Here is an 11,021-nt window from a genome sequence, read left to right on the forward strand (position 1 = left end):
CCTTCAGAACTGCTCACCTTAGATTAAAACATTCTTCAGTATGAAGCAGAATCAATAGGTGAATCAGTGTAAATCAGATGCTTTGTCTTGAATCTGCAAAGTGATCTCCAACCCCAACGTTTCCATCTACTGGCTTCACAGCTAGTATGAGAGCTTCCTCCTTACAGCTGATTCTGCAAATACATGTAAATTGCTGCAGTGGTCAAACAAGGCAATCTTCTACTTGTCTGTTACTACTAAAATGTCTGCTTTTGCCTATCCCGTCACCCTGAAGCAGTAGTATTGGTTTAATGATCTCAGGCATGTCAGCCTCTTTGTTGTTTAACCAAACCAGTTGTTGTACGTGATCGAGCCAAAGGAACTATTTATTTTTTAAATAATTTTGATTTGTTTTAAATCCATTACCAGGCTCAAAATCTGAATCTGAAGATTTTAACTACACCGTACAGTTATAGGACGAAGAGAACATCCTTCCAATTCTTTCTTTATCCATTACTTTTACTATTTTCAAGGGCCATTGCACAACGTGCCATGTTTTCAGGTAATGACTCTTTGTATAAAACCCCCCACAACTTTTATGCCCCCAAACTGTGTTGTGGCTGATTGGGAGTTTTGAATATGTTCCCCAAACTTTAAAAGTTGTGATTTAAGTGTGGATGATTGGCCATTTCACACTCAACCTCATTGTTTGAAACAAACACGACACAATTCAATTGCTTTCTGAAGTTTATTCCACCAGGGCCGATGATTGCAGTCTATGGTTTAAATAAAAAAAGAAATGAAACAAACTGTTGATCACAGGTGAACTGGAAAATATGTTTTTATTAACTCATTGCTCTATATAGAGCAATTGTCTGATACAGATGTCTTGATAAAACAAAAACTGTCAAAACGAGGATAATTGATTACAACACATTAAAAAAAAAAAAAAAAAAAAAAAAAAAAACTTAATTTCACTCATGACTGAAGAAAGACTTCATCTCCAATTTGATAAAATTAAATCTGATGAGGATTCTCCTGAATAAGAACTCTTACTCATTAAAAAAAAAAAAAAAAGGCCCTTGTTAGACCCTTTTTTAAAGACAAAAATGTATGACACAAAACTATAATATATACACCGTTCCATCTTTTCACTCATCTTCTTCCTCATCTTTCATCTTCTTTTTCTTCTTCTTTTTCTTTTTTTCTGTTGACTGGAGAGAAAAGGTTAGTTTAAAAACAGCAACACTTCACAAAGTTGTTGGGAATCATTTTTAAAGACCTACCTCAGTTACTGCTACCTCCTCATCTTCATCCTTTGCCTCTTCCTGTTCCTCCTCTGCTTTCTTGTCCTTCTTTTTCTTCTTCTTTTTCTTGGGAGTCTCCTCTGCTTCTGCCGTTTCTGCTTCTTCTTCTGAAGCATACACAAGACCGGAAACCTTGAGCCTCACAAATCCCAAGGTGCATAAGAATGTCCACTGAAAAATTCACCCACCTTCTGCTGCTGGTTCCTTTTTGGCTTTTTTGGCCTTAACCACGGGCGTCACAGCCTCTTCGACATCTTCCTCATCTCTGACCTCCTCAAACTTCCTCTTCTTTGAGGTCGAGGGAATGGTAGAATCCCCGGAGGGATCGTAGATTCTCACCTCACTGAGAGATGGAAAAATATATGAGTATAAAATGACTTTAATGGAATTATACCATCTTTACTAAGGAGGACCGTGGGACTCCTCACCTCTTGTGCTGGTATTTGTCTGCCTTTGCCATTGCTTTCCCCGTTCCACTTATTCTTCGGATCTGAAAATAAAATACAGAGATCAGATGATTGCATAACGGCAAACAGGACAAAGATATCAAATCTGAAGAAAATCTATTATGGAGAAGGCTTATAAAACTACATTTTCAGAATTGTACTTACTCCCTTGTCTTCCAACTGCCGAAGTCTGGCCTCGAGCTTGGCACGGTTCTCTACTCCCATTTCTGCATTTGTGTCCTCTCCAAGGGCATCGTAGCGAATAGCCAGGGCTGCCTTAGCCGCCAGCATTCTGGAGATCTGCAGACATCACACAAAACCAGAACCTGTGTTTTCTATTTTCTTCCCTCTCTTTTAATTCTTTAAGCGGTCAGTCATCCTATTTTAAATCAGGTATTTGTCCTTCTGACTGAAGCCCTTACCTTGCCTTTGTTCTTGGCAGTAGTCTGGCCCACTAAGGAAGCATGATAGATGAGACCATACTTGGGTGTATCTTTGCGGGTCTTCAGGGCTCTGAACAGGGCTTTCTCCGCTCCGAGGATCTGCACTGTGGAGGCCGGGTGCTTTGCCAGATTCAGAAGGGAACCTTAATATAAAAGATAAATAAGAACTAAATTTACCGTTTTATACCTTGGACTTGCTTATTGGGGTTCCTAATGCAAGCTCAGATGAGGTAGTGACTTAAAACCATCAGTCATCATCAGGAAAATGACATATCGTCCTCGTCATCACTGCTTGGCTGGTTTTCACACTGTGTATTCTTCGTGCCTTACCAGCATGCGAGATGAGACGAGCGCCAACCAGCTCGCCCACCATTACAGTCAAGTTGGGAGCGATTGCCATCATTCGGTTCTTCAGGTAGTCGTAGAGCTGAGCGCGGTATTCTGAAATCTCAATCACCTGTAGAAAAGAGAGCATCTGCATTACATCTACCAGCACAGCAACAATTCCAGTGTGGCCTAAGGCATCATGTGCTCCTTCTGCTGTTAAAAGCAGGAGTCATGTGACTGTTCAGATGAGGTAGTGACTGAGAACCCACATATTCTGTTTCAGGAGAAAGACAATTGTCGTCATCATCACCACTGCCACTTAAGTTCTCTGCTAACAAAACAGTGAACACTTGTTGAATTTTACTTAGACACCTACCTGATCACACAGGTGCCCTATGTTGCCAATGTCCTGTTCTGACACTTCCGTTCCCATGGAGATTTCAGCAGCCAATTTAACCTCTGCTTCGATTTCCTCCGGGAGGATGTCAGACAGGTCGGTGCTGGACACGTTTGTGCGATCACCTGAAAAAGACATTTAGCTACTTAGTCTTAAGACTTTTAAAGAACCACAATTTTACAGTTGACCCATTATTTCCTGAACCATACAGCATGTGAAAACTAATATTTTCAGTGGCTTTCTTAAGCCTGAGGAAATAATAGATACAAGTAAAAAGTGAAGAAGGTTACCGTAAAATAGAAAATCCTAACAAAATTAAATTACCTGGAAGTATCCAAGCAAGAACCATGCATAAGAGCTCTTTGAATTATTTGAATACTAAAGAAAGGAGATTCTTGTGCTTCATTAAAAAAAAAAAAATTCACAAAAGAAACACTGAAGCATCCTTTACAAAAAAAGGAGATAATTATGTCTCACAACATCCCTTCTGTTGCATCTTTAAACTTTGTGCAAGCCCCTCAACTGTGTAGACCTAAAAATCAGATACAGCTTTCTTCTTAGCTCAGTGAAAATGTAGGTTATTCTTACCGATTTTGCGGACAGCTTTGCAGTAAGCCAAATTGTCTGTGATAACTTTTCCCAGCTCAGGGAAGTGCCAGCCATACCACTCTCTGCAGCGCATAATGTAGTTATTAAGCTCCTTATCCAGGTCATCCAGAAGAGCTACAGAGACAAGGAAGAAAACAACCAGACTCAGATTACATATACATATGTAAAGCAACATATATCAGTCATCACTACAAGAACAATCAATGTATAGAGAAAAAATTCCAGAAATCCCTTCTTAGCTGATTAAATATGAGCAAAATAAAACAAATTTGTATGAACACTTGACTATGTACATTCCAAAAACACAGGAAAAAAAAGAGAAAAAACCCCAAAAACACTTACAAATGGCCTGCACAATCATCGTATCCACTTTGTCAGGACTGAACTTGAGCTTGTAACGAGACAAACTAAAAAACAACAGAGGGAACAAAGTTACACACAAACCATTTCAGATTCTCCAAAATACAGACAATGTGAAATAACTGCCGCCTCAGTGGTAGTGACGAAAGCTGAGTAAAATCTTCAAGGATATTTCAGACAGCTAAAAAAGTAATCACAGGCGGCAGTTGCAATAACGTCACCATCTGTGCATCACCAACCTGTGAGCCAAACCCAGAGACATGGCACTGATCTCCTTAGGAGGAAGTCCAGAAATGAGGCTCTCCATTTGACCCCTGATGCATCTCATCAATTCAGCCACAGCAGGGCTGTGGACACACGTCAGATCCAGTTTGTCCTAAAAAAAAACAAACATAATTCATCAGATGCAACACTTATCAAAAACCCTTTTGAAAACTGTACACCAATGACGAAATCACTGGGTTACTTACTTTAATAACTCCACCAAGTTTTAAATCACTGATGGCCAGCTGTTCGTGAGCTTCCTTAGCAACAACTTTCTTCAGGACCTTCTTCAAACTCTTGCCAATTTTTCCCTCAACAAGGGCGGTGGCAGCTTAGTTGGAGAGATGTTGAACAGTGCATTAAACCCATGCCTAATATATATTTTACTGCCATCTACTGCTTGCTCAGGGGTCTACTCAGGGGTAGTGACGAGTGCTGTGCCTCATGTTTTGATCAGACACTGATGTGCATCACAGACCTCAGATTTCTGGTATATGTAAGCGTGCAAAAAAGCATGCCAATACCTGCTAAGGCCTCTGTTGTGTCCTGGAACTTCTCGAAGTGCTTCAGTTTCACACTGTCGAAGCAAAACAAAATCACTGCATTAAGAAAATTACATCAATAGACGGTGAGACGATTATTGTGTCTCCTTGAATTGATACTAACGAGACATGACTGCGGCATCAAAACTTACATTTTATTGGCCTTTTCAGGAGTTTCAAACTCCTTATACAGGCTGTCGACCTGTTGGAGTTTTGATTCATCGAGGACCTGGCAAAAGACACTTCGATCAGAAACTTTGTAGCCAGGCATTAAAAACGTCTGATCAACAGTAACAGCGTGCAACAATAAGCTTCAGACAGTGTGGCATGAGCATAATTTCTACCGATGCAGCTATAAAATGTGTTTGATCATGAGAATGCATGAGAGTGGAGTCAAATTAGCCGCAATATGCACACGTGGTTACAGGCCTTAAAGAGTGCTAACTCCGTGTTAGCTTACGCATTTGCAGAGGAAAACGTAGCAGCAATAAACCAAAGCACGATTAAGCACCTCCACATACATAAGCACAAATGTACTACTTTTTATTGCCACTGGCGACAGTACACAAACTAAAGGCAATGGACAGTTCATCACAAGTTATGTGGCTAATCAAAGCTAACTCCACGAGCCGATGAGCGAAAATGTATTTCTTATTTTCCTTTACAGATAGGAAACACAGGTTAGATACTTACTTTGAATATTGCATATCCAGCGGCGGTCTCAAATAATACAAGCATTTTGATAAAAGCTCTGTTTTTCTGTTTAGGTGCTCTCTCAGTGGAGAGCCTTCACGTTTTTCTCTCTCTCACTCACTCACTCACCACGCCGCCGCCTGCTGCCTGAGATACACGCGGTGGGGCGGGTGCAACAGGAAGCGACTGGGTTGCCAGGTCCTGTATCATTGGGTAATATCATTCGAATTCAAACATCAGTTTATCAATAATTTTAACTTATTTTGAGCCCATTGAATGTGTTTTGAATAGTGGCAATATATATATATGAATAATCATATATGTGTTCATAACATTAGTTCCCATTATTAAATGGTACTATCTGATTGTTTTAGAATTAATTCAAATAAAGGCTTCCAGAAAGATTATCAATAGAATGTACTCGGCTCAGCAGTGGCTTCGTAATATTTATACAAAAATACATGTTAGATTTCTCAAGCTCTTTCTCAAACACTCCGATTTGGCAACACGAAAGAAGTTCACCATCAAATCTCGCGAGAAGTTTTGACAAACGTATGAGTGGCTCTAAAGTGTAAAATGAATAAGAAATATTGTTAAGCATATCATGTGGGATTTTCTAAAAATAATCTCGAAAGTATAAGAATATGTTTTGTTAATTTATTCCCTTTTTTTGGGGGGGGACTTATCTAAGTTCTTCCTGAAGCTGCGGATGTGACGCACGTAATTGTGAACACATCAAAACATGCGCATGTGAGACCTGCATGGTGACCAGAAAGTTGAGTTGACTTCTTTCAAACTTCACGTGCGACTTGTGAAAAGTAGTCGACCAAGGAATATGAATGATCCGGGAAGCTATCCCCCGCCGGACTTTGACTGTCCTCCTCCGAGCTTCATTCAGTCCTTCCAGCAGCAGCAGGCCCGCTCTACAAGCTTTCACCCTAGCATGTGGAGCTGGGGAGAGAGACCAAACGAGCCCAGCTGGGACCACGGTGCCAATTCAGGCAGGTATCAAGAGGGGACACCAGGGCCAGGCTATGGCGTCCAGTCGAGTCAAGGAAACCATGGATATAAACGACCATATAGTGAGTATAACATACAAAAATGTCTATTTTATTGTTTGGTTTGATCTCCTGGTGCGCAGCATTGTATGAATGTCGCCACGCGCCTTACTGCTCCCTTCAATTAAAATCAGAAACTTAAGTGTCATTAAATAATATCACTTAAGGATGTTTGTTTTCCAGGTTGTAATTATTTTTGAGCTGCCCCTGCTATACCCCTCAGTGTAACGGTTTCTCAGTCGCAGTTTGTGACACAAGCTTTGAATCTTGGTTCCTCTTCGGTGGTCATATGAATATTCTGATTTAGGCACTGATGTACACTGTTGTGTTGTGCTGTCATGCCTTTGTCCTCAGATGAAAACTTTGGCCATGAATGGTATCGAGGTGGACATACAGGTGGAAGAAATAACTATGGACCTCCCAACCAACATGGAAGAAAGGTGACTAGTCTGAGATGTTTTTTTTTTTTTTTGTCTAACATCAGTTTTGTATTGAGGATAAATATAATGATGGGGTAAATTTATCTTTATTTGACCCTCAGCGAAAAAACAAGAAAGAACCAGAGTATTCCCATTTCTGTGACACCTGTGACAGAGGCTTCAAAAGCCAAGAAAAGTACAATGAACATGTTTCTCAACACGTGAAGGTATTTTCCTCCTCTTTCTTAATGCTATTTATTTATGGGCATTCTTAACATTTTGCTGACTACCTCGTTTAAATGTCATTCTCAGTGTTCTGTGCCTGACTGTTGCTTCATGGCTCATGAAAAATTAGTTTCCATACACTGGAAGAATGTAAGTGAAACAACTCACTGTGTATCTCTAACTTAAACTTGCAGTACTATCCTTGTAAAATGTGTTCTGTGTCCTGAACATAGAACCATGCACCAGGAGCCAGAAGAATCAAGCTGGACACACCAAACGACATTGCTAAATGGAGAGAGGAGAGGCGCAAGTGAGTTTTCACAACTGCGATGGCTTATTCCTAAAATATTAATGTTATTGTGCTATGAGGAGATTTATATATCCGATGTTTTCCATAAATAAAGTTTGCCCATGTCATTCAGTCAGCAGCATATAGCTACTGTTGGTACTCAAATGGAGCCTCATTTGTCTTTGCAGAAACTATCCAACCCTTCAAAATATTGAGAAGAAGCAAAAAGTTATGGAGGTGCGAGAGGAGACGGGAGGTGTTCTTGAAACGGCTGAGTTTGGGTAAATGTGTGAATGCGATGGATAAAAGCCATGCAGCTTTTGTATTTCCCTCATTTACTGCAACCAGAAACAAGAAGTAATTAGCACTTGTGTGATACTGGGGTTGTTTCTGCGGAGAATTGCAGTACCATTAATGTGTCACTTGTTTTAAGACGAATGAGAGGCAGAGGCAGAGGACGTGGTCGAGGTCGTGGGTGGAATAACAGAGGGTTCAGGGGGCGACATCAACAGAGTCCCAGCCCATCAGCGAACAGTGCTTTTGAGACAACTAAACCCCACAACCAGTTCTCCAGGGGCTGTGATCCACTGGGAGTGCTGGCCAGCTGTGACCATGGTGAGTGCATCATGGGGTATGGGATGGGACACAATGTTCAGACGCCTATGCTTTTATTATCAAAACTGTCTCAATATGTTTTAGTAAAGCTGCTGTTAGTGTTTAAATAAACAGTTACACTAATGAAAATGTACCTTGCAATCTGTCTGTATGTCATGTGGAGCCAGATTCTGACAAAGACGACCCAGCTTATGAATCCAACACCAGTGGCGTGGTTGTGCCCCCTAAACAAATGAGCTCAGCTCTTGGCTCCCTCCTGGCCAACTATGGCTCCATGAGTGAGAGCGAAAATGACGAGGAACCAGACGGTGAGCCAACTGCCTTCCCTACATGCTATACACAAAATAATTTTTGCCTGTAAGTTTGACATATTCCTTAGATTCAAAAGAGAAACCCTTCAAGCCTCATGAAATCCATCCGTGTCCATTCCAGCAGTTCATCTTGTACAAGATCTTCAGAGACACGTCAACAAATACACCAACAAATGTCTGCAGAGCACAATGCAAGCTGTCACAAATGCAATGACAGATCTTAAAGCATGTTTTTCTTCAGTTGTTTTTTAGGATAAGTTTAATTGACAGCCTGCCACATGTTCCTGAAATGGAAGCCATCTGAACCTGAGACATTTTCTCTCAGTAGAATTTGCTTTGGCTCTCTCATAGCAGAAACATATTTTTATCTGTAATCACTGTGAAGTCTGGAAATAGTAGATAAAAATTAGTTAATTTTGATCAAATTTAGTAGATACGCATGTTGTGTTTGCATGTACTACTAAAATTACACGTTTCTTATTTCTCAGATAATTAACTAAGGAAAAACCCTGTCAAAGTTTGGTTTGAATTTCTATTCTATTGAATTTCTAAACTATTCATGTTTCCTGTATTGTAGCTGCTCCCATTCAGAGAGCCAAAGAGCTGGTCCAAGAAAACCAGGCCATCCTAGACAGAATACGGCCATGCTCTCAGGATAGTGGACCCTTTACATCGTTCGAAACCACCACAGAGGGCACCAAGACTCACCCTGTGCCCCGTCCTGATGCTGGCCTTAACATGCAGAACAACGGAAGACAAAGAGGGTACAGAGGAGGCAGGGGAGGAAGACACCAGCACACATCACAGACACGTCACCCTACCCTGCTTGAAATGGTATGGAGTCTTTTGCACGCAAAAGTACAGGATTTGGATTTTATCGTCCTGATTATGCACTTTATCAGTCTTCAGTCAGGATCCTGAGTATTTCCAAGCAATTTCTTGTAAGCTTCTCCATCTGTCTTCTTCCTTTGTAGTTATTGGCCCCAGACATCCGCCATGAGAGGAATGTCCTCCTGCAGTGTGTACGCTTTGTTGTCCGCAACAACTTCTTTGGGCTGGAGAGCACACCTCAGATCCAAGAGAGGATAATGGGCGAAAGCACACCAGCTATCACAGCTGCAGAGCACAAACGGGTTCAGGAAGGAACGTCAACGAAAGTCCCCCATGTGTCCCAGTTGGCCACTCCTATTGGTGGGGAGGTACATTCAGCAAAGGGTGGCACAGTAGTGCTAGAAGTTAAGAATGTGGATAGTTTAGAAACAAAGAAAGTTGTTGTTGGCCAATGTCAAGATTCACTGAGTGACCAAATGTGCTCAAAATTATGCCATGATCCTGTTGTGGAGTGTTCATTAAGTGCTGAAGAGACTACAGTTAAAGACCACCATTGTTGTGATTTGACCACCACAGACAAAATCACATCCACTGCTAACAACTATGATGATGAGATATGGGAATGTTAAAGGCCTGTTCTGTGAAATCTGTGAATTACTCTGATTTAATGTCAATTTGTTTGAATTCAGAAACCAGATGTGTCATTCTGATGAAATATTCATTTGTCAATAGAAATAGTTTATACATTTTATTGTTTATTTCAGTGAACAAATGATGACCAACTTTTTTTCCATCACTGTTTTTGTAAAATAAATGACAACTGTATTGATAATTGCACATTTGTTCAATCAACAATCATACTTCTGTTTCTTTTTATATGGTGTTTGCAAAAAATAATAGTATTCACAGCTTTCTGTTATTTCTGCAATATAATGGTATCATTGGCTAAGAAGAACAGTTTTTAATGGATTTAATTACCAAATTGAGTTGGAATGTGGCCACATTGTATTTCATAATTTTAGCCTGAGGAAATATCTATCAGTAAAACAAAGAAAGGGGAGATATGTCGATAAAAGAATTAAGGAAAGAAAAAGCCAGATTTTACTTGAAATTCATAGCGAGCATATTACCAATGTTATTATGAAAGTTGACTGAACCTTTTCAAGAAGACAAAACATTGTGTACGATATTAGGGGCTGCTGCTGGTCCTTCTCCAACCTCTCCAGTTTTCCAACACTGGGGGAAAAAAGGAAGGCGTGGCAGAAGAGATGGAAATGCTCTGTAGTTGGAACGTCTGTACAATTTTTGCTTGTTAAGACGAACAAGCTACTTATTTGGGCTACAGTTTAGTAACAGGCCCCCCCCCCAAAAATTCAACAAACTACTGCCAATATTTACAAGCTACTTTTGAGAAAGAAACAAGCCGAAAGTTGGCTATAATAAGCAAACCTCGCAACACTGTTCACATCCAGTTGTTGCTTTGTTGTTCTGGACTAATTGTGAGACCAAAAAGTTATAGATTTAATTAGATTTTGGTTGGAAAAAAGGCTGGAAATGGAAAAGAGAACAGGAGGATCGGAGGAGATGCCAAGAGCTGGACAGATTAAGAAGAGGAGGGTTTCAGAGAGATAAAACATAGTTTGTCACAGCTCAAAGGGATCTTTTGTCACACAACAGTTGCAGAACTCAGATGGTCAGTGAGTTGGACATGAGTCGGTCAATTTTTACAAATATTGTCAAGATTCTAATTTATTCTTTGTAGCTTATTTCTGCTGCTAACAAAAAAAAAATGGGGAAAAAAATAATAACATAGTGTCTTTTTGTTATGTTGTAATTGCCAGCTTTTGTTTTTAGCTTCACCGTCAGTTACACAGCTAATAGCAGGTTACAAAGTTTGAGAGGTAGC

The 11,021-nt window shown here is 40.3% G+C and overlaps 2 protein-coding genes and 2 non-coding genes across 5 annotated transcripts; 1 reads left to right on the forward strand and 3 right to left on the reverse strand.

Moving 5' to 3' along the window:
* Nucleotides 1–802: 802 nt before the first annotated feature.
* Nucleotides 803–5,522, reverse strand: nop58 (NOP58 ribonucleoprotein homolog (yeast)). 2 transcript variants are annotated; one of them, XM_072389185.1, is made up of 15 exons: nt 5,368–5,522; nt 4,827–4,903; nt 4,657–4,709; nt 4,339–4,463; nt 4,108–4,244; nt 3,851–3,915; nt 3,488–3,622; nt 2,879–3,024; nt 2,506–2,632; nt 2,155–2,318; nt 1,898–2,032; nt 1,715–1,776; nt 1,475–1,629; nt 1,260–1,393; nt 803–1,188 (listed from the first exon to the last, which is right to left on the reverse strand). In XM_072389185.1, the coding sequence occupies exons 1-15, from the start codon at nt 5,410–5,412 to the stop codon at nt 1,147–1,149; spliced, it is 1,602 nt and encodes a 533-aa protein (XP_072245286.1). In that variant the 5' UTR covers nt 5,413–5,522; the 3' UTR covers nt 803–1,146. The 2 variants fall into 2 exon arrangements, with proteins under 2 accessions (XP_072245286.1, XP_072245206.1); XM_072389105.1 differs by having other exon boundaries at nt 803–1,193; nt 1,266–1,393; nt 5,368–5,520.
* On the reverse strand, nt 2,390–2,472 carry LOC140297514 (small nucleolar RNA SNORD11B). Its single transcript, XR_011913242.1, has one exon. It is a non-coding gene; the product is annotated as a small nucleolar RNA SNORD11B (small nucleolar RNA).
* LOC140297513 (small nucleolar RNA SNORD11B) lies at nt 2,737–2,820 on the reverse strand. The gene has a single exon (XR_011913241.1). It is a non-coding gene; the product is annotated as a small nucleolar RNA SNORD11B (small nucleolar RNA).
* Nucleotides 5,523–5,810: 288 nt separating the features above from the next.
* Nucleotides 5,811–9,878, forward strand: nufip1 (nuclear FMR1 interacting protein 1). Its single transcript, XM_072388985.1, has 10 exons — nt 5,811–6,449; nt 6,780–6,865; nt 6,967–7,071; nt 7,157–7,219; nt 7,303–7,379; nt 7,547–7,639; nt 7,792–7,973; nt 8,141–8,281; nt 8,862–9,118; nt 9,259–9,878. The coding sequence occupies exons 1-10, from the start codon at nt 6,203–6,205 to the stop codon at nt 9,742–9,744; spliced, it is 1,737 nt and encodes a 578-aa protein (XP_072245086.1). The 5' UTR covers nt 5,811–6,202; the 3' UTR covers nt 9,745–9,878.
* Nucleotides 9,879–11,021: the final 1,143 nt, after the last annotated feature.

Source organism: Leuresthes tenuis, unplaced genomic scaffold, assembly GCF_036924035.1.
Source record: "Leuresthes tenuis unplaced genomic scaffold, fLeuTen1.0.hap1 SCAF_1, whole genome shotgun sequence".
NCBI classification, from domain to species: Eukaryota; Metazoa; Chordata; class Actinopteri; order Atheriniformes; family Atherinopsidae; genus Leuresthes; species Leuresthes tenuis.